Source organism: Schistocerca cancellata, chromosome 12 (assembly GCF_023864275.1).
Source record: "Schistocerca cancellata isolate TAMUIC-IGC-003103 chromosome 12, iqSchCanc2.1, whole genome shotgun sequence".
In the NCBI taxonomy this organism is placed as follows: domain Eukaryota; kingdom Metazoa; phylum Arthropoda; class Insecta; order Orthoptera; family Acrididae; genus Schistocerca; species Schistocerca cancellata.
This window is the reverse complement of record NC_064637.1, coordinates 31,050,870-31,075,067: the sequence shown is the minus strand read 5'-3', so window position 1 is coordinate 31,075,067 and position 24,198 is coordinate 31,050,870. Positions and strand designations below refer to the sequence as shown.

Sequence of the window (24,198 nt, the reverse complement as noted above, 5' to 3'; positions counted from 1 at the left end):
TACTGTACATACTTGAGAACATTCGATGAGACTTAACCGCTTTTTTTTTTTTTTTTCATATTGAAACAAAACAGTAACACCTCCTGCAAATGAAGAGAATTGGGCTCATAAGCTGACATTTTCAATCGAGAACAGCTTAATGTTCAGTCTTTGTAGATTTTAATGGCATAGTGCACCATGATTTGTTGCCACTAGGTCAAAGGATTGGTAAGGAGTATTCTGTGTAAGTATAATGCCATTTGTGTGAAGGAATCTGAAACTTTCTCGATTTTTGGTGAAACAGTTTGTCTCTTTTACACGACAATAGTTCACCTGCTCAAACTTCATTGCTTGTTTGTAAATTTTTGTCCTAAAACAATACTACAATACTGTAGTGATTTTCAGTGCCCATGTTCACCCTGTCTCTTTTCTGTTCCCAGGACTAAAGGAAAACCGTGAAGGACTATCTTTCTACTAGCATAGATGAGAATAGAAAAGCATTCCTGAGACATCTAAAAGCTATCCCATTGATGAAGTTCCACAAGTGTTTCAGGCATTGGAAAATCCACTGGAATAAGTGTATATATCTGTTGGGGACCATCTTGGAGGAGAAAACATTCATGCAAACTAATAAATACAATTCTCTTCCCCACCTTCCAAAAAAGAACACTAAGCTGTTGGAGTTATAGCTCTTTCCAGTTGGCGCCAAACAGTCCTTGTTTACTTCCTCTTGTAAAAGCTTTTCTACTTCTTTTAATTTGGTGCCAGTAAGGACTGTGAAACTTGCAGTAAAGGCCTTGGCAAGTTTCACTCCAGCATAATTTGTACGTTTCCATATAATGCTGTTTTGTGGCCATTCTTGCAGGCTTTTGAGATTATTCTAGTTTTTGACCAGTGCAGCTCACATGTTGAATCTGGTATCACTGTTTTCACAAGCACTATTACTTTCAAAATTTATGTATTAAAAATGGCAAGACACTAGGTTTTCGGAACAGGTTATGTCAAGATTTTCTGGGTCTGGCACTGCAAGTAATTGTGTATTGCCTTACTGCTTTGCAGATACTGTCTGTAGTTGGAGAAGAAGCACTGTCTGCACGTGTGGTGATCTTTGACCTGGACGAAGCTGTCGATACCTCAGACAAAGTGGATATGTCTGTGAGAGTGTCGATGGCCTGTGTCAAAGTCGTCTTCCTCAACTGGTTTGTCACCACGATGCTGGTAAGTATTGCGCCAACCGGCTCGTCTCATTATGGTAATATCTGTGTCTTTGAAGACATTTATCGTGTAACACATTTGCGTAGGATACACACAATTGAAATTGGAGAGCTTCCTGAGGCCTGTGTGAATGAGATAGCACTCTGATTATTTCCATTATTTCTTTGTGTAAATGTGCTACTGAACAAAGCAGTCCAGGTACTATTTCCTTAAAAATTCAATCCAAACAGGATCTTCTAACCATTTATCTGTGCTGTAAATCGTGAATCGTTCATGATTGAGATTGAAATCTTTATTGCTTTTCGACATAATTTCTACCTTTATTACGTTCTTACAGGCACCTTCTCATAGTTTCTTGAAGCAGTGGACCTCCTTTGTCATGCCAATCCTTCTACTGTGTGACTCATCTATGCCAACTCACAATGAAGTCATGCAACTGCTTTTTAAGGAGGGTAGGACGTCAAACGGGCCGACTTCGAGAAGGAGAGGCACCACAGGACATTTTAATTTGCACTGTCTATACTTCTACAAATAAATTCATAAAACTTTGTCACCATGACCAGGAAGGATTCAGGATTCACTCTCATAGCAGTGGAAGTTCAAACACACGAAAAAATGATATTTTTTAAATGTGAAATTCCATGATTTTTTTCAATTACTGTTGACGGCATTTTTTGCTATAGGTACACTTTTCTTCATAAGTAAGAGAGATTCTTTGATGAATTTTGCACAGCTTACAAACCATACTTACATATGTATGAAACTCTATAATTTATTTAATCTATGGAAAAATGAATGGGCTGTTATGTTTTAAACTTCGTTTTTAGAGAAAACTCGAATTTTATAGTTAATTATCTCAATTTTTACCACAGTTTTTAACAGATTAGGGAAATTCTAGAGTTTCATACACCTGTAAGTATGGTTTGTATGCCGTGCAAAATTCATCGAAGAATCTCTCTTACTTACGAAGAAAAGTGTACCTACAGCAACAAATGCAGCCAATACCAAGTGAAAAAATGATGAAATTTCACAAGTAAAAAAAATGGTTTTGTTATGGTTTTGAACTTCCTCTGCTATTAGTGTGAAAAGTAAAAAAAATGGTTTTGTTATGGTTTTGAACTTCCTCTGCTATTAGTGTGAATCCTGAATCCTTCCTGGTCATGCTGACAAAGTTTTATGAATTTATTTGCAAAAGTATAGACAGTGTAAATTAAAATGTCCTGTGGCGCTTCTCCTGCTCAAAGTCGGCCTGTTTCATGTCCTACCCCCCTTAAAGAACTTCTCTGTATTTTGGTGCTCTTATGTAACAATTACAACATTGCGTACCCAGATTCCTTATTAATCAGGACAACATCTCTGAAGTGAATCTTGGAACAGAAGAGAATGACATTTCTCTTAGACTTCTTTCAGCTCTGTCTGGGTGTTGTCATCATAGGCAGTGCCCCTTCCTGAATCGGTGTCGCACCCCGATGATGATCCGTGCTTGCGCCTCTCACTGCAGTTCTGTACATTGATCAAACCAGTGTGTGCACTGTGGAAAATTCTCTACTTGCTAACAACCTAAACCAAGTTTTTTCATAAACATCTTTCATCTGATTGTGTGGAGAAAGGGAACAAGATGTTATGCCAGGAGAGGGACTGATTTGTGTGATAAATAATATATACAAATCTCTCCAAGAAGGTTTTTTTGTTTGCCACAAAGCCCTGATTAGAGCTCACCATTCCTTTATACAGCACAACCCACACTCAAATGTTATCATTCGATTTAGAGCAATGCACGACAGTTGAACAAATTAAAAACCTTAACCATTTTTTTGTTCCAGTATTGATAAATTTTCAGATCTTTGCGTTGTTAGTGTTACTGTTTATCCTGGATTGTTTGTGAAATTGCCTGTTATTCAGACAATGAGTACACATTTCTGATTAGATATTACTTAATAATTTACATGAATTGTCACTCTCTGTCTCACCTCTTTGCTAACAGATATATTTGTACACGTTCTTTGACTATTTTTTGTCACTCTGTCTCACCACTTTGCTAACAGATATATTTGTACATGTTCTTTGACTAACTATTTTAAAGATGTTTTCATTTTATGTGCCATGTCACAAGCAGTTGTGTGTACTTGCAGTTAGAGAGAGAGAGAGAGAGAGAGAGAGAGAGAGAGAGAGAAATATTCACACTTGTCAGCAACTGCCTTCTTTGGATTTGGTTAAGTGTGTTATTGCTGCAGAATCAAACATAAAGCACCTTATAGTCGCAGAATGTATGTAGTTTATAGAATAAATTGAATGTCTATTTGCATGGGGCTGTTGAGGAAATGTTATAAACTAGCCACACTCTGGTGTTTTCAACAGAACTTCCTGAGCAGCTTCCAGCAGGCGCAGCAGAGCATTATTGATGCAGCGCATGATGCAGCTGAGGCGGCGAAGCAGAACGTGCAGCAAGCCTACACCAAGGCAGTCCGCATTTCATTGGACATCGACCTCCAGGTGAGCGTTGCTGCTGCACTTCCCGTAAATCGTTAGCACATCGGGGGAATTAGTTAATAACGGTGTGGCAAAGATAAAATCATATAATTGATAAAACTGTAATAGACCTGTGACCATAACATCTTGTTACGAGGATCCAGGTTTGTTATATCAAGTTGTGAGGCAATTTTCCAGTTTGTAGATCCCATTAACACCACTGTAAGCTGATATTTTATTCAGCAGTCTAACTACACTTTTTGATTTTTTAAAATTAAGTTGTTGTCACCTTCGACTTGTAAAATTGCTATAATAATAATAGTAATAATAATAATAATAATAATATGTTCCCACATACAAGTATGCACCACAAAATGTACTGGAGAATGATGAATACAAATTATACTGGAACAGAACCATTATAACAGATAAAACAACACCACATAACAAACCTGACATCATACTCACCAATAAAAAGAAGAAATTAACACAACTAATCGAAATATCCATACCCAATACAACAAATATACAAAAGAAAACAGGAGAAAAAATTGAAAAATACATCCAACTGGCTGAGGAAGTCAAGGACATATGGCATCAGGATAAAGTTGAAATTATCCAATTACACTATCAACTACAGGAGTCATACCACACAATATCCACCAGTACATCAATGCAATACAGCTACATCCAAACTTATATATACAACTACAGAAATCTGTAATTATTGATACATGTTCAATTACCCGAAAGTTCCTAAATGCAATATAACATATACCGTACAGTTAAAAGGAAGTCACACTTGATCAAGGTCTGCGTCAGTTTCCATTTTTAACCAGAAATAACGTGAGTTATTAGTCAAGCGTGACTTCCTTTTAACTGTACAGTATATGTTATATTGCATTTAGGAACTTTCAGGTAATTGACCATGTATCAATAATTACAGATTTCTGTAGTTGTATATATAAGTTTGGATGTAGCTGTATTGCGTTGATGTACTGGTGGATATTGTGTGGTATGACTCCTGTAGTTGATAGAGTAATTGGATAATTTCAACTTTATCCTGATGCCACATGTCCTTGACTTCCTCAGCCAGTTGGATGTATTTTTCAATTTTTCTCCTGTTTTCTTCTGCATATATGTTGTGTTGGGTATGGATATTTCAATTAGTTGTGTTAATTTCTTCTTTTTATTGGTGAATATGATGTCAGGTTTGTTATGTGGTGGTGTTTTATCTGTTATAATGGTTCTGTTCCAGTATAATTTGTATTCATCATTCTCCAGTACATTTTGTGGTGCATACTTATTTCTATTATTATTATTATTATTATTATTATTATTATTATTATTATACTTATTTCTATTATTATTACTACTACTACTACTACTACTACTACTACTACTGTTATTCCTGGTTTTACGGTAGATTTATATTTTCTGATTACCCAGGGTTCACAGCAAATTTAAATTTCATTCTGAACTTGTGCCCACCTGTCCATAGATTTTCATCAGTATTTTTTCTTCTAATTAATGTCTGAATCCATTGTATCCATGGTTTCCCACTTTTCTTGCTTTTGGGTGGTTCTCATTTTGTAATCCATCATGGAACACTTTTCTCTGATATTCTATTTTGTAGTCCATACGACACAAGTTGTTTTTCGTCCACAAAATGCATTTATACTCTTCCTGTTGATTTCATTTTGGACCGTTTTCTGCCTATATATCCCTGTAGTTCATCTCAGTTGCTATCAGTCTTTCCATTAATAGAGATTTAATTGTCCATACTTGTGACCTATACATCATAATGCTTCTAATAGTTATTCTGAAGACTTTTTTTTCTTTTGTTTCCTTTCTGATCTGTGAACCCCATAAAATGCCATTTTATGCTCCAGTAGTGATGTTTCCAGCATCTTAAAATACCATAATGCTCCAGTAGTGACGTTTCCAGCATTCATCCCTAAATTAATTTCCTTATCTTGTTTAACACCTTTTCTGGTTTTTCCTCATAGATATTTGTACTTTTCAGTATGTGTAATCATTACCATTCGTTCTTCCAGTGTCAGATCTTGATTTCTTCCTCCTATGACTGTGTATTTTGTTTTGTTCCTCTTGATCTGCAGGGTCTGTTTTTTATGCTTCCCTAATAATTTCCTGGTGATAAAATTTTGTATTTTATTATGTGTGATAAAATTATGTATTTATAAAATCTAAGATTGCAAATTTCGGCTTTAACCATTTTAAAGTGGAAACCAATGAAAGCTTGATTGTTTAGTGCAATATGTTCACTGTGTGGTCTTACAATAGCATCGCTAGAAGTGACCACAGAAGGTGCTTTAAAAATAGTGAAATATGTCTAGTCCATAAGACTTCACAAGCAATATGAGGTGAAGCTTTATCGTGCATCGAAACAGTTGAGCCAGAGCACACTATTCCGTAGAGCAGGGATCACATGTGGCAAATAAGATTACAGTAATGTGTGCCTTTCACACTGCACATGCTAGGTCCTCAGGGACAGAGTTCCTCAAAGAAAAATGTGCCATGGAACCACACCACACAGTGATGTGATCACCATGCAGGTGAAATTCGTGAACATTCATTGGTGGTAACAATCCCCACATACAACAATTGTGAACTTCAGAAACATGTTATTCATCTCCAGTGTGGAAAGAGGACCTCTTCAAATTCCTTAAATGTGTTGATACTCACAAAGAACAGCAACACTATTGCTGTTATATTGATAAAATAGCTTTATGAGTAATGCCCTGCTCACCTTGTCCAGATTCATGTTGACTGTCTACAAATGTATTGCATTATAGGCATTGAATGCATGTTTAGACATATATTTGAAAAGTGTAAAATTGCAATAGAATTTCATTGGTAGGTTTCTTTTGCTCAGTCTGTGGATATCGAGGCTGTTTCTGACATGTATTTCCTGTTCACAGGCCCCTATTGTAATCGTTCCTACAAATTCGAAGAGTGCCGATGCTATTATGCTGGACTTCGGTAAGCTGACTATCAAGAACAAATTCCACAACATAACTACAGAGGATAAATCTGGACATGTCGCCGTTATCGACGACATCCGCCTGGGACTCGTCGACCTGAAGGTGGCAAGGTTTGTAGCCTTTCATTTATTTCACAGCATCAGCAGTGCATTGCATTGACTAGTAGAATGTGGTTATATGGTGGCCAGAAAGGAGACTCTGTGAAAAGTTTTGAAAATTTGTAGTTTGATGTAATACAAATTAAGAGTTTTCCACCTTCAATTTCTCCCAAAATAAAAATATGTGTAGTCCTCTCCACCCTTCCTAATAACATGAAAATGATGCTTTTTTTCCAGTTTACATGATTATATGCTAAACTGAACAATTTTGATGGTGATCATCTTCATTGTCCAACACACTGTTTTGGAGTGATTAGATGTTGATATGATAGTGTTATGCCATATGCCTGGTGTTTCTTTTTAATGTTTTGCGCTCTGACAGATATTCTTCATTCTCATTCACTTTCACTACTTCTCTGTCCCTTCTCTCCTCCTCCAAAAAATAAATCCCATTTTTCATGGGGTGTCATCAGTTACTCGTTCTTCAATTCAACCTTTTGTGTATGTTGGTTGTTGTGAAAGCTTTTGAAGAAATTTGTGTGTTTAGACTTCTTTTATAGTGCATTAGAGGATGGAAATTGTGGTGTTACATATCATTTCAGAAGAATCATGTTTAATCCTGTGTCTACCTTGCCAACAAATGATGCTCACAACCTGGAAGAAGATGTAATCGTGTAATATTTAAGAGAGGGCAACTGTTGTGGATTTTTTTTATGTATTTCACATCGAGGGATGAAGCATGTTGTTAAGGCGAGGCAATGATGGCATGAACTTCAAAAGTAGAAGTAACGGTGGACGCATTTGTGCTTTGTCCATGGCTGCCCTACACAGAGAGCCACACATGACATTTGGGAAAGTGACTGAAGCAAATTAAAGAATATATTTTAATATATATTCACTCTCATCTAGTAATGATTGGTCACCGTGGCGTTTGCACTCTTTTCTAAGGTCAGGACAAGATAAGTGAAATTCCTATTTTAAGAGTGTCTTGTACACAAATATTTATTGTGTGATAATAGAAGAATATATGTAGATATTATTGTTGAAGAAACTCTTCTTAATTATTTTATGAGGATGAATGTCATGCTGAAGAATCTTATTTCCAGCATTATTCATGACTGCCAAAGGAGTGACTTGCACCATCACAGTCCCGATATAATTATAGCTTAGGTGCAAATCAAAGCTGTGAGCAGCCAACAGACTCAAAGCAGAAAATATTGAGTTGAAACAACACATTCTAGCACCGAGAGGACAGGACTCAGAACGGTTAATAATGGAACTTGATCAGATGCATAAAGAATGTTAATAATGAAAAGAAACCAGGAAGAAATTGAAATTTCAATCGAAGATTTGTTGAAGTTATTGTTGTTTCAGTTGACAACCAAGTAGACAACAAAACATTAAGAAAAACTTCATTGATAAATACGTGCACCAGAATTCAAGAATTTAAGAAGAAATTATTTTTTTGATAAATAACAATCAAAGTTATCAGCAAAAGATATGACACAGTAGGTTATTAAGTTGATTAGTCAAAAGATCGGCAGCCAACACTGCGCAAAAGGGTGATGACTACTTATATTAGGTCCCCTGCACAGGTGTAACAAGTAGCGGTATCATCGGAAGCTGCCCACCAACCAACAGCAGTCCAGTATCACCTAGTACAGTGTCCCAGCTCTTACCAGTATCATGGATGCAACGAACTTCCTCTGATGAATTGGGTTAGAGCCAAATTGAAATTTTTAATGGTGTTTGTTCGGTGTGCTTTAAGTTGATTTTGTATCCCTAAGTTAGTTTTTCTTCTCTTTCTCAATTTGGCAGTTTTTGGTGGAGAGATAATATTTTGAAACTTATTGCTTTTGTAATTGATGCCACTGCAGACTAGAAAACTGGAGTAGCACTTCAAAGAATTTTTGACTAGCTGGAGTGAACAATTTAAGGAATAATGAAGCAGTCAGATGCCAGTCTAGATACAAATAATCTGAATTACAAGCAGATTTAAAAGTTGAAGTAGATGAGTTAAAGAATTCATTAAAAGCAGAATTAAATGCAACAACAAGTGCTTAGGGTGTTGAAGGTGAGCAAGCCATCTCTGAGACTAATGCTAAGTAATGTACCATATTTACTCGAATCTAAGCTGCACTTTTTTTCTGGTTTTTGTAATCCAAAAAACCGCCTGCGGCTTAGAATCGAATGCAAAGTAAGTGGAAGTTCTGAAAAATGTTGGTAGGTGCCGCTACAACTAACTTCTGCCGTCGAATATATATAACGCTACACAGGCATGCTATGCAGGCACAAAGATAAATACTGGCGCCAAAACCTCTGAGTCAGTAAATAAATAAAAAAAAAAGTGGAAGACGAGCTTTTTTCTCCGCCCCGAGTTTCGACCACTGCATTTTCATACATTATCCAATGAAGTAAATACAAATTCCGTATTGTTCATCTTTGAATGGAGCAGCATTTCAGTGTACTATGAAAATCCGACTGGCAAGACTGTTTGGGATGTTTGTCAATATGGCCAACTCTACGTTCTGAATTTTTTCCTACCTGGGAGAAGAGATATTTGCTAATAGGAACTTTTATGAATTGTGAATCACATGCAGTATTCTCTTCACAATAAGAATAATACGAATATAAAGATTTTGCCATGTATTCTTTCGTGTTTGCTGCTATCTCATTTAAATCCTGTCTGCCTAATAAACTACGGAAATAGTGTGAGACAACAGCAAACGCGGAAGAATATACATATCATGTCATGTTTATATTCGTATTATTCTTATGCCTAATAATGATAGTCAGAAATGAAGCACAGCAACTGACTAGATTTTTAAATCTAAGATGACTCTAATTTCTGTGCAGAACGTAATGTACAAAAGAGGTGTCTGCAAAGATTTTCAAATGGAGAAAATTTTTCGCTAAACTCTCATTCAGAGCATCTTCTATCATACACAGTCTATTATTTGGTTCTTGTTGATCATTATCAAAGAAAGCAGCAGTGTAAGTAACAACAAATAGCAGTCTCTTGCCTTTGTTTCGCTAATGAGACAATTCCTCTCTTTTTATGTATCGTAAGCGGCGGTGGCGCGCACAAAAGCAAGCTATGCCGCGAGCGACAACAGGTCATAAACACACATTGTCAGAATGCGACAAACAATGCTTGACACAGTACAATAATGCATTTTCAGCTTAGTGACGTAAACACCTATAACAAAGAGAACAGCACTTATCAGATCAAAGAAAAATGAGCAATAGATTCAAACCAGACGAAGCACATGAAAAAGGAAGAGTATCCATATAAATACGGACGGAGCACCTGACGCATAGCAATGGCTACCTGGTAAAGCTTAACTGCTAAGCTTAAGACTCGAACCAAACTACTCTAGCTGTATTTCATTCATTCAACCTAAATTGTATCTCATATTACAATGGACCAACTTTGTTTTGATTTGGAGGTGCGGCCTAAAACTTTTCTCTCCCTTGAATTTAGAGTCTCAAATTTCAGGTGTGGCTTAGATTCGGGAAATTTTTTTTTTTCCCTTGATTTAGAGCAGGGCCGCACAAGGTGCATGCACCGGTGCATCGCACAGTGCAGAGTGCAGAAGACGGCTGCGCTATGTTGACGACGGTGCAGACCCCCCACTCCTCGGCTTTGCGCAACAGCGCTGCCTGTAACTTCCTTTGCTTGTGTCGCTCGCGCCGCCTGTCTCGACCTGTTTCAAAGCTTTTACCCTGTTGTCTTCGTCATTGCCAAATACTAATGTACACTAGGTGGAGAGCTTAGTTTGGTGTACCGGTACAAAAGAGATTTATATAATAACTGTAATGGTAACAATTTTAAATTTGGTTTCAACGCAAATGTATCTTCCTCTATGCTCTTTATTTTATTTGCAATTATGCTGCCGGCCGGTGTGGCCGTGCGGTTCTAGGCGCTTCAGTCTGGAACCGCGCGACCGCTACGGTCGCAGGTTCGAATCCTGCCTCGGGCATGGATGTGTGTGATGTCCTTAGGTTAGTTAGGTTTAATTAGTTCTAAGTTCTAGGCGACTGATGACCTCAGAAGTTAAGTCGCATAGTGGTCAGAGCCATTTGAACCATTTGCAATTATGCTACTAAGATCTGGAACAAGAGATTGGCTGACAGCAATTCTGAGAGAATTTTTTAAATTACAATTAGAAATACTCGCAAGCAATCTAGTTTTTGTACAAGACAAAAGAGAAAAACCCTTTCACATACACAAGTGGAACCAAACATAGAAATAATCTTCGCTGCTTCTCTGTGTAACTTGGGAAATTCTTCCTTCGGAAAATTCTGGTAGAATTGGAGCAAACCTTTTGTATTGTAAAACACATCCTTTCGGTGAACATCGCTTTGCAAATCAATTAGTTCGAAATGTAAATCTAAAGGTGCACTTTAAATATCCATCGAAAAAGGTTTCACAGAAACATCGAGAATTGGCTGCAGGTAGGTAATTTCCTGAAACAATAACAAAGCCAATGTTAATAAATGAAAGTAATGTAAGCCGTTGTTTCGAAGTACTAAAATGCGATAGATTTTGATAAACATATAATGTGAACTATTGGTTTTAATGTAATGTTACACTTGCATATGTAACGCAATCTCCTTTATTTAGCTGTATGTCATATACCGGCACATTACCTGGAATTGGTCGTTAAACGCATTTTCAAGGGATTGTAGCACCTCGACGTATTTTTCAAAGCGCGCTCCTTCCTTCACAGATGCTGTCAAACAAAAACATAGTACTGTTTTGATTAGAGCGGTTATAAAAATCAGGCTGTTTTAGTAAAGGTACAATTTATATCTCGCTTACCTAGTTCAGGAAAGTGTTGCGTATTTGTCTCTGAAAGGTTGTTTTTGAGGAGCTACAGTTTATACTGGAAAGCGTTTATTTTGCTGATCATATCGTTGATGAGATTGTTTTCTTTTTGGAGTTTCAGATTTTAATCATTTAGGAGAGCCATAATGTCTGCTAAAAATCCTAAATCAGCTACCCATTCAGGGTCATGAAAAAGTGGCTCCCGACGTCCTTTGCTCTCCAAAAACTGAGCCACAGTGTGGCGTAGTCGAAAAATTCGGGAAATCACTTTCCCTTTGCTCAGGCAGCGCACCTCAGCGTGGTACGGAATATCTCGATACTCCTCTTCAAAGGAAATCAAAAATTCTTTGAATTGACGATGAGTTAGTCCATGAGAACGAATTAGTTCACGATACGCACCACTACCTTCATCACATCTTGAAGACCGATAACTTTCGCACAAAGAGCCTCTTGGTGTGCTAAACAATGAACGGAAGGTAAATTCGGCATGTTAAGTTTTTCCGCAGTAGGCCAATAAACCCTTTCGCTTTACCGCACATTGCTGGTGCTCCGTCTGTGGTTACGGAAAACAGCTTTCCCAAGGGAGTCCTATTCCTTCAGCTGCCATTTCAACAGCTGCTAAAATATCCGCCCCTGTAACAGTGTCCTTCAAGGAAATCATATCTAGGAGCTCTTCCGTTACATGTAGGTCGTCGTCCGCACCACGAAAAAATATTGCTAACAGAGCCGTGTCGTTAATATCCGTGGACTCAAGTGCGATGGAGTACGCTAGGAAGTTTTCGATTTTGGCTGCCAGTTGTTCATGCAAATTCTCAGCAATGTCGTTGATTCTCCGATGTATTGTCATTCTGGAAAGTGGTATTCTGCTGTACGTGCGAGCTAATGTGGGATTCGTTGTCTCTACTACGTCCAACATAATGTTTTTTTATTAATGGACCGTCCATAAATGGGCTCCCAGCTCTTGGTAAATGTAGAGTAACTTTGTAACAAGCTCTGAGAGTCCTTTCGCAACACCCCTCATCTTCTTCACCCTGAAGTAGAGAAAAAAAGATATGTTAGATATAATTTATGCGAAAATGAAAACTAAGGAATCTAAACAAATGTTATTTCGTTTCGCATGACCTTTAACCAAAATATACATGTTAAAGTACTTGCAACAAACCTCGTTTGTAGATACAGAATTCTTTTCTGCAAGAGTTTGCAACTTCTGTAATTATTTCTCTCTGGCATCCCCTGTTATATCACTATACTTTTCTGAATGCAATTTGCTGCAGTGCCTTTCAGTAGACGATTTTCTGACACACTTGATTAGTGTACCGCAGATTAGACATTTGGCTTTATCATCACAACGCACAAAAACGTAGGAGAGTTCCCATTCCGGTTTAAATTGACTTTCGGCAATTTTCCCTTTTTTTGGAGCAGATGGTTCCATTATTCCGGAAATTGTCTTGCGCTTACGTATACCAATGTTGACTAAGCCGTCTGGCAGCGCATTCGGCAGCGCACAACGTCGGCCTCACGTAGCAAGCCGAGTTGAGGCGAAGTATGCCGAGTTGAACCGATGCACTGTGCAGGCACTCGCTGCACCTCGCTTTGCACGCGTGCGGTTTTCCGTGTTTGTGCGGCCCTGATTTAGAGTCTCATTTTTCACCTGCGGCTTAGATTCGATTGCAGCTTAGATTCGAGTAAACACGGTAACTAATACCAAGTTAGATTAGCATGTTATTGATTAGCGTCCGGAAAAATTGGAAATAAATTTAAAATATTAAAATTAGAAGACACTGTCTTAAATGTCTTAACTATAAGATGAGAGTTACGTCTAAGGTCACATTTAGCTATCCATCCAGTTAGTGGATATTCTATTGAACTGAACTGCATACAGATTTTAAAGAAATGTGTGAGGGAGGTAGGAGGAAAGTATGGTCAGAGGGAGGAGAGGGGGGGGGGGAGGAGATATAGTTAGAGAGAGAGAGAGAGAGAGAGAGAGAGAGAGAGAGAGAGAGAGAGAGGGGGGGGGGGGGGTGAGATTGGGGAAGAGGGGAGAGACAAATAGAGGTGGGAGGGTTGAGGTGGACAGACAGAGAGAGGAAGAGGTGAACACAGAGTGGCAGAGAAGGAGCTGGCTTCAATATATGTGTCAAATGCCTACGCAGGTAAAGCTGCGGGGGAAAAGTTATATGTAATAATATTAAATTTAATTGTTTATTGACCAATACCCACACTCAGATTGTCTCCCTAGACCTCGAATGACAAAACTTATGTAACTATAATAAATTTAATTTTTTATTACTGATAAGAAATACGAACATCCTCGTCCTCTCACTAGACCTCAAGTGACATGACTTAACGTAGTTCCGATAACATTAATTTGTTATTAACAAATAGCCACACTCTGATCCTGTCCCTATGTCGACAGCTCAAGAATGAAACGAATCTTATTGGTCCACTGGGGCTAGTTGCATGGATATACGGTGGGTAGGGGAGTGGTGGTGACCTTGAATCTGGGCCATTATTCCCAAAGTCAAGTGTAATTTCATAGAAAGGAGGGCTGACCATGAATCTGCACTACTTCTTTAACAAAGTAAGAGTCTGTAACATTGTATGGTGGGAGTTTTTTACTGTCACTTAAATCACGTGATGGCCGGCTCAGTGTATACAGCTTCTATTATGAGGGTAGTGCCATCAGAATAAAGTGTCACTTGGGCTCTCTTCACGAAATGTAACACAATACATGTGTGTTACGTACAAATTGTAATTACTTAACTCTTAGAAATTGAACTGATTATTCACTTAATATAGCATTGTATTATTATCGTTGTTGTTGCTATTGTTTTCTGTCTTACTGTTAGTGTGAATTTCATAGCTCAAGAATTTGACATTGTACTTTTGTCTTTTCCTTGTTTGTTTTTAGAAGTTCCAGGTATGCTACAAAGAACTTTGATTCATTATGCAAATTTTGGATAAAAATTAAGTAATTAAAAACACGGAATTACTTACTTACGAGAAAGGTACGTTTTGTCTTGTTACGGTACGGTGTATTCTTCTGCAGGGTGGCACTGGACATCTCCGTGGACAAAATAGTCAGAGAATGTGTGCTGCTGCAGCCCATCTCGCTGGTCCTTGCAGTCAAGAGGAACCTGTCAGCTGGCTGGTACAAGAACGTGCCGGACCTAGAGCTCCAGGGCCGGCTCGATACTGTCCAGGTGTGTGATCTGATGTACAGTGAGACTGCCTACAAACCTGGACAAAATAGGTAGCGATTGGTTAGCACTTGTCAACAGTCCAATTCCACATTGGGGTCCGCAACCCTTCTTGCATCAGGGGCCCTGCCCCTTCCTGCACCAGGGTGAAGAGAGGGGGCAGGGGGGGGGGGCGCCTTCTTGCACTGGGGAAGGGGGGGGGGTAGGTGTCACACCCTGGCCCATCTCCACACCATGCACCCCTTTTCCTTTTGTAAATATTACAGGGTGTTACAAAAAGATACGGCCAAACTTTCAGGAAACATTCCTCACACACAAATAAAGAAAAGATGTTATGTGGACATGTGTCTGAAAATGCTTAATTTCCATGTTAGAGCTCATTTTAGTTTCGTCTGAATGTACTGTACTTCGATTCACCGCCAGTTGGCCTTATTGAAGGAAGGTAATGTTGACATTGGTGCTTGTATTGACATGCGACTCATTGCTCTACAGTACTAGCATTGAGCACATCAGTACGTAGCATCAACAGATTAGTGTTCATCACGAACGTGATTTTGCAGTCAGTGCAATGTTTACAAATGCGGAGTTGGCAGATGCCCATTTGATGTATGGATTAGCACAGGGCAATAGCCGTGGCGCCGTATGTTTGTATCGAGACAGATTTCCAGAACGAAGGTGTCCCGACAGGAAGACGTTTGAAGCAATTGATCGGCGTCTTATGGAGCACGGAACGTTCCAGCCTATGACTCGCGACTGGGGAACACCTAGAATGACGAGGACACCTTCAATGGACGAGGCAATTCTTCGTGCAGTTGACGATAACCCTAATGTCAGCATCAGAGAAGTTGCTGCTGTACAAGGTAATGTTGACCACGTCACTGTATGGAGAGTGCTACGGGAGGACCAGTTGTTTTTGTATCATGTACAGCGTGTGCGGGCACTATCAGCAGCTGATTGGCCTCCACGGATACACTTCTGCGAATGGTTCATCCGACAATGTGTCAATCCTCATTTCAGTGCAAATGTTTTCTTTATGGATGAGGCTTCATTCCAACGGGATAAAATTGTAAATCTTCACAATCAACATGTGTGGGCTGACTAGAATCCGCACGCAATTGTGCATTTTCTGTGAACGTTTGGGCATTGTTGGTGATATCTTGATTGGGCCCCATGTTCTTCCACCTACGCTCAGTGGAGCACGTTATCATGATTTCATATGGATACTCTACCTGTGCTGCTAGAACATGTGCCTTTACAAGTACGACACAACATGTGGTTCATGCGCGATGGAGCTCCTGCACATTTCAGTCGAAGTGTTCGTACGCTTCTCAACAACAGATTCGGTGACGGATGGATTGGTAGAGGCGGACCAATTCCGTAGCCTCCACGCTCTCCTTACCTCAACCCTCTTGACTTTCATTTATGGAGGCATTTGAAAGCTCTTGTCTACGCATCCCCAGTACCAAATGTAGAGACTCTTCATGCTCGTATTGTGAACGGCTGTGATACAATGCGCCGTTCTCCAGGGCTGCATCAGCGCATCAGGGATTCCATGCGACGGAGGGTGGATGTGTGTATCCTTGCTAACGGAGGAGATTTTGAACATTTCCTGTAACAAAGTGTTTAAAGTCATGCTGGTACGTTCTGTTGCTGTGTGTTTCCATTCCATGATTAATGTGATTTGAAGAGAAGTAATAATATGAGCTCTAACATGGAAAGTAAGTGTTTCCGGACACATGTCCACATAACATATTTTCTTTCTTTGTGAGTGAGGAATGTTTCCTGAAAGTTTGGCTGTACCTTTTTGTAACACCCTGGTTGGTTGGTTGGTTGGTTGGTTGGTTGGTTGGTTGTTTTGGGGCAGGAGACCAGACAGCGTGATCATCGGTCTCATTAGATTGGGGAAGGACGGGGAAGGAATTCGGCCGTGCCCTTTCAAAGGAACCATCCCGGCATTTGCGTGGAGCGGTTTAGGGAAATCACGGAAAACCTAAATCTGGATGGCCGGATACGGGATTGAACCGTCGTCCTCCCGAATGTAACACCCTGTATATTAATTCTTCATGTGATGTACTTCATTTGTTTGTATTATTGCAGCTGTGCATAGCTAATGTGGACATAAGTTTTACTGAGAAAATACCATTTCTTTTGTAGGTAACTCTGAGCCAAGAAGATTACCGTATGGTGATGCGTGTCCTGACGGGAAATCTCGCTGAGGGTCAGCCTGAGCAACCGAAGCCGACAGTCAAAAGTAAGCCGCCTCAGACAGACTGGGAGTCTGGTGGAACGTCCCGAATGGATCAGAGGCCTACCACGCTCAATGGTAAGAGTCTCCCTGTAATATTAATTACTTACTGTCGTGTGATTTGGAGTAGTCCAGATTTTCTGTGCCTGGGACTGACAGGGGTGAAAAGTTGACTACTTATCATGTTTGGCTATTCAATGATTGTCAGTGCCAACTTTTAACTTTAAGTATGACCCACACTCTCAGCCGCTTATACCATCTTTGCACACGTGGTGAAAAGGTGGAAGTACCTTAGAGCTGGTAAACTAGGATGCGAGGTCCTGCAGTGAAAGCCACCAGAATTTCAGAACGACACTTTATTAACAAACCAAGTTACAAACAAATTAATGGGGCTACCCCACTGCAGCAATTAAATCTTTGATAAGCTATATGTGCTGAATATTATAGATTTTAAGCCATTAAGACTTTCCTCGAGATGCAGTTTATGTCCACTAGCTCACAGCAGCAATTACTCTTTCACGATGTAACGAAACTGTTGTTACTTGGGGGTGACAGTGAAATTTTGCTGGGGGTGAAAATTTTCAGCATCAGAAAGAGATTATTTGATTTAAACAAAAAAACCTCAAAAATTTGCTGTTATCTTGTGTTCCGTAGACATCAAGAAACGTATACTTGAAAAAAGAGACAGCATTGGTCGTATATTTTTTACTATTGCAAAATCGATTTTCTGTCACTGAGTGACCATCTTCAGTGCTATATTGTATAACAAATTGGGATGCACTGTTGTCACTAAGCTTACGGCAATCTATGTGATTGCCGTAAGCTTAGTGACAACAGTGCATCCCAATTTGTTATACAATATAGCACTGAAGATGGTCACTCAGTGACAGAAAATCGATTTTGCAATAGTAAAAAATATATGACCAATGCTGTCTCTTTTTTCAAGTATACCTGTTACCTGGTCGTAGTTCACAAGACAACATGGAGTCGCCAATCAATCAAGAAACGTGTTTCATGGGAGTGTTTCTTACTGATCACACTGGCCTCCACCACTCAAAGAATTACTTTGAGACAAATGCAAATGTTTACTACTAGAACAGTTTCCAAAACATTACACTTTAGTAATTAGTTCTGCAGTGACACTTACATAGTTCAGTTGGTTTCTTCTACATGTATTTGTTTGGTGTAACTCGGAGTAATCTGCTTCCTGCTTGCTGCTGCTGCTGCTGCTGCTGCTGCTGCTGCTGAAGTAGTCGTTGCCTCGGTCCATTTCATCTGCTAACTGTATCAGGTTACATGAATTCCATTAAATAATCCAGGTACCAAGTCGTTTTATAGTGGTTTATTTATGACAAGCTGCACCATTTCTTCTTAGTGGGAGCCCGCTTTACATAACAGGCTACATAGTCACAATACTGTATTACAACAATTACATTATTGCACAGACGTGCAACACAGTGGTTGCATCTCAAATGACCATTTCTCTGAGTTGACTTGGTGCATCTACTTGCTGACAGCTTGTTCCGAGACTGTCACGAACATCGCAAATGTTAATGAGATCTGGGCAATGTGTTGCCTTACGTGATTGTGTCAGTGTTATAACGGACACTATAAAAAATATATGGAAGTTACAGGTTGTATCGTGACTACTTTATTTAATGACACGTTCCATTTTATACATCATCAGATTAATCAAGGTTAATGAAAACAGTTCATATGTAGGTGCAGAGTCAGACCGTGCAAAACTTGTGGTTGATGTATAAGATGTATGCCTCCATTCGCATGTATGACATGTTTTCTGTGACTTTGGTTAATCTGATGATGTATAAAATGAAACACATTATTAGAGAAAGTAGTTACCACACAACCTGTGACTCATTTTTGTAGTGTCCATTACAGAACTAATACAACCTTTAAATAATGTAAAAATGGACACATACCATTTAAAAATGACTTCACATCACACCTGTTATGATTTTAAATGGTAGCTTTTAACACTACCTAATGGATCTAGCCAGTGTGTGTTGCAGGAAATGTCAGTTTGTGATAATTCATCTGTAAAATAAATTATTGGGAATACATTGTGGGTCATTTTACTTGCTTTTCTTATAGGCTTTTGTATGTTAATTGATAATTTCCAGGAAGTTTAATTTTTCTGACAAAAGTTACTTCATAATTATTCAGAGTGACAACAGTGCCACAGTGTGTGTGTGTGTGTGTGTTTTTTTTTTTTTTTTTTTTTTGAGACCTGCAGGAATGCACAGACTTTATTCATCCAGTACCCATTTGAGAATGAGACCACTTAGTGACTTCCAACAAACTTTACACACAATTTCCAACTTTTTCAAAACTTTCTCTCACTGACACCTCTCCTCCTCCCCCCCCCCCCCTCCCTCCCCCTACACACACACACACACACACACACACACACACACACACACACACACAGATTTTCAAAGGAAAAAGTTGATCGCTTACACAATTTGCGCTACTCATACAGTAAAACGACAGCATCAGGAATGACGTTTTAATTTATTACCTCTCTAGTAGTAACGTCATTCACAATAAAATTTGGAACAGTATCCACATATGCCACTGTATCGACCTGCAAATTTAAGTCATAGTAAGACACATACTTTGGGAAATACGATGTCATAAACATTGAGATGCAAGATAAACTACCTTTAACTTAAAATGCAGAGCAAATCACCTGTTTATAATGGAATGTAACCTGGGTGGTATTTTGTATGGCTTCAGTGTTCCATTTCCCGTGTGCGATCTGTAACCCTGTGATATTTTAGATCACTAGCATTATTTAACCCTCCACTAGTTGTGCCACCTTCCGTACCATTAGTAGTCACTGCAGACTCGGTTCACAAGGCAGTAAATGTACATCTATAACTAGAACTTAACCAAAGTAATCCATACTAATATTATAAATGTGAAAGTAACGTCATCTGTTATGTTTTCATGACTAAAGCACTGAACAGATTTTGATAAAATTAGGTCTAGAGATAGCTTCAACACTGACGAAGAACATAGGCTACTTTAGAAAGTATGTAGTAAAACATATTTGTTAATTTGAAGAATATACAATGAAATAGGGAACAGTAATTATTCTTTTTTGAAAAAGCTATTTACTCTTCGACTTTTGAACTTTACCCTGCTTGTGAAAATGCATTTATTGTTTCATATGTTCTACATAATATGATTCAAAGCGATAAATACAACACATATTCAATCCTCTATGTTTTCAATCCATAGCTACTAATATTGTAAGCACGAAAATAATTCTGTTTAAGTTTTCTTAACTGAAGCTGCTGAACAGATTTCGATGAAATTTGGTGAGAGAGAGATATTGAACCTGGTGGAAGAACATAGACCACTTTACAAAGTGTGTAGTGCAAGATATTTATTGATTTGAAGAATATTACATGCATTAGGAAAAAACTTACTCTTTGAAAAAGCTATTTACTCTTTCACTTTTGAACTTTATCATATGTACAAAAATACTTCTATTGAGTGATATGTTCTGTGTAAGATACTCAATATAGTGCTTATAAAATTCTCAACACATTTCATTCATGCATCCGTATCAATACCAATGCTCTTAAATGTGAAAATAACACGATCTACTGCTTTTTCACAACTCTGTCCCTGAATCAGGTCTGATAAAATTTGATACGGAGATAGCTTGAATCTTGAGGAAGATCATAGGTTACCTTAGGAAAGTGTATTAACTGTTTGAGTATTATCAACATTTTTAAATACGCTATACATGTGTGGGATGCAGACAATGCTGGTGCGATGGTTGGTGACTCTTAGTGTTTATATGTCATTCTGTGACAGTGTAATCCAATGTTACTGTGTGCGTGGTTTATGATAGTGAGATGCTATGTAGTTGGAGACTTTCTGTGGAGATACAACAATAAAATCCAATGGTAAGCCCGCAGATTTAAAATTATTACCTTAAGTCTTGAAAACGTAAATCTGATTTAGTGCATCGGTCAAGGAGAGCTCGAGTTGCGATGGTTACTCAAACACAACAAACCTTGGAACAATTTCGTATCCACTGGAACATGGATGCAGATCATCACATGGCGTTATGAGCTTCAGAGACATTAGAACAATCACAAGCTTGTTGCATTTTAGATGCTGTTTGTCACACATCTCTTACAACCTCCGAGATGCTTGAAGACTCAGACTTTTAAAACTTTGAACATAGCTGCTAAGGTTCAGTGACTGTGTCAGAATTATATTGTAACAAATAAGCCCTCGGTCACAAATATTTAATTTTGACTTAATATTTGTGACTGAGGGCTTATTTGTTACAATATAACTCAGACTTTTGGTGAGGCTGGATTTGATGATCGACTATGTTAATCATAAATTAGTCATTTTAGTGGGACAGAGAAACAATGTAGAAGTACAATGCATTGAAATTGAAAGGATAAATGGTTGGTATGTGTTGCTCTTGTGACAGAATCTCACATCCAATACTAATTGCGCCAGTATAATCCCAATAAGATCTGCCTCTGTACAAGTGTAATGAATTGAGGTATCTTTTAAATATAATTAGAAAATATAATGCATGCTTTCAGATTCAACATACAGCAAAATGACCAGACACTCGTTCATTATAGGCCTGTATACATGCACTGCATAAGTTTTTATATGTATGTCTTAACACCACTGTATACAGAGAGCCAGCTTACTTGCTCCCCGTCAATCAGCATAACAAAAATACTGGTGTGTGAGCACACTCACAGGTGACAGCTAGTTGTGAATATATAATTTACTATGTTAAATTTTAATGGAATCTCGAACTCACACGCATTCTGGAACGGTGTCGTGAAGTAACAGGCACAGAAAATCTCCTTGTCCAATGCAGCTGTCTCATTTGTTAGCAGCAAGAATTGTTAAGGAATTGATGTTTCCAACATCCGTGTTTATTCTGTAGGGAATAAAATATGACAGTCCGCCATTGGCGAGCACATCTTGCGCTGTTGTAGATAGCGCACAATTTATCCCACATGCCTGCACCTCCTTTTGTGTTGTTGTAAGTAACTGCCATTTCTGTTTTGCAAAGATATTTGAACCCTCTAGATGCTTATTTAGCTTTGCAGATTCAATTGGCAATTCCATTCCACAAAAATAAGTAAGCAGCGCAGTTAATTGATGTGTACCTAACAGAACACTGCAACTTGTACAGAGTAACACTACAATAACAGGAGCACCATAGAATAAACAGCTTTAATATGTGTGTAGCAGTTTCTCTATTACTATTTCATGTAAAGTCAATGGTGCAAATTATGTCAAATGGCATTGCTTGCTTGGAACTGTCAGTCCATTGACCATTCCACCACTGCTGCCCTTGTCCAGATGAAACAAAGGAGCAACATATTAGTGTCAATTGCAGGAAGGTACTCTGGTCATGTAATTCGTAATTCCTAGGTCCAGAGAGATTAAATGGAAAGGAAAAAATACATTCGTGCAGGCTGCAAGTCCATGTGCGACTACTGCTGCAGGGTAAATAAGAAATGTTTTGCTCTCCTTTTCTTGATGTTTGCTGGGGTACACCTGCTAGTCAGTTCCACCCAACAGTGTTCCAGCAATTTTCATAGAACCCCACATCTTTGCACATGGGTGGGTGCTGAAAGAGAGTGTTAATTGCCCAGAATCCACTTGAATGACATAAGCTACTGAACTTTGAACTTTCTCTGTTCACACCTCCTTTAATAACACAATCGTGTATACTGAGCGGATTGACAGACTGTTTTGTACCTATGATGCGTATGTAGCTTGGGCAAAAGCAAGACAAGAAGTTAGTTGTATGTTTTGACAATGTTGACTGGAATACTCTCTTTCAAATTCTAAAGGTGGCAGGGGTAAAATACAGGGAGCGAAAGGCTATTTACAATTTGTACAGAAACCAGATGGCAGTTATAAGAGTTGAGGGGTATGAAAGGGAAGCAGTGGTTCGGAAGGGAGTGAGACAGGGTGGTAGCCTCTCCCCGATTTTATTCAATCTGTATATTGAGGAAGCAGTAAAGGAAACAAAAGAAAAATTCGGAGTAGGTATTAAAGTCCATGGAGAAGAAATAAAAACTTTGAGGTTCGCCGATGACATTGTAATTCTATCAGAGACAGCAAAGGACTTGGAAGAGCAGTTGAACGGAATGGACAGTGTCTTGAAAGGAGGATATAAGATGAACATCAACAAAAGCAAAATGAAGATAATGGACTGTAGTCGAATTAAGTCGGGTGATGCTGAGGGAATTAGATTAGGAAATGAGACACTTAAAGTAGTAAAGGAGTTTTGCTATTTGGGGAGCAAAATAACTAATGATGGTCGAAGTAGAGACGATATAAAATGTAGACTGGCAATGGCAAGGAAAGTGTTTCTGAAGAAGAGAAATTTATTAACATAGAGTATAGATTTAAGTGTCTGGAAATCGTTTGTGAAAGTATTTGTATGGAGTGTAGCCATGTATGGAAGTGAAACGTGGACGATAAATAGCTTAGACAAGAAGAGAATAGAAGCTTTCGAAATGTGGTGCTACAGAAGAATGCTGAAGATTAGATGGGTAGATAACATAACTAATGAGGAGGTATTGAATATAACTGGCGAGAAGAGGAGTTTGTGGCACAACTTGCCTACAAGAAGGGATCTGTTGGTGGGACATGTTCGGAGACATCGAGGGACCACCAATTTAGTATTGGAGGGCAGCGTGGAAGGTAAAATTCGTAGAGGGAGACCAAGAGGTGAATGCACTAAGCAGATTCAGAAGGATGTAAGCTGCAGTAAGTACTGGGAGATGAAGAAGCTTGCACAGGATAGAGTAGCATGGAGAGCTGCATGAAACCAGTCTCAGGGCTGAAGACAACAACAACAACAACAACAACAACCCAATTCAAAGGTCATTTGTCACAGCATTGCTTTTAACCGTGATCTTTTTTTCGTTTTTCCTTGTCTTCTACTCATCTTTAAAGCCTGCCACCAGGGACAAATAGTTCCACACAGCAGCTGGAGACACTCATTCACCATCACGTTCTGTACAAGTAGTGGGTTCAAGAATCTCTCTCTTGTGCAACATATTGTAATAATATCTCCCACAGTGGGCTGTCCTGACGCTTACTACTAAATGTTATGAAC

General features: G+C 38.8%; 1 protein-coding gene across 1 annotated transcript in view; it reads left to right on the top strand.

Annotated features, from left to right (window-relative positions):
* Nucleotides 1-24,198, top strand: part of LOC126109417 (intermembrane lipid transfer protein Vps13) — a 443,304-nt gene that overhangs the window by 130,107 nt on the left and 288,999 nt on the right. The window contains exons 21-25 of the mRNA XM_049914452.1: nucleotides 1,039-1,197; nucleotides 3,553-3,687; nucleotides 6,606-6,778; nucleotides 14,647-14,800; nucleotides 16,952-17,120. Of these exons, the coding sequence (XP_049770409.1) occupies nucleotides 1,039-1,197; nucleotides 3,553-3,687; nucleotides 6,606-6,778; nucleotides 14,647-14,800; nucleotides 16,952-17,120 (790 nt within the window). The remainder of the gene's footprint in view (nucleotides 1-1,038; nucleotides 1,198-3,552; nucleotides 3,688-6,605; nucleotides 6,779-14,646; nucleotides 14,801-16,951; nucleotides 17,121-24,198) is intronic.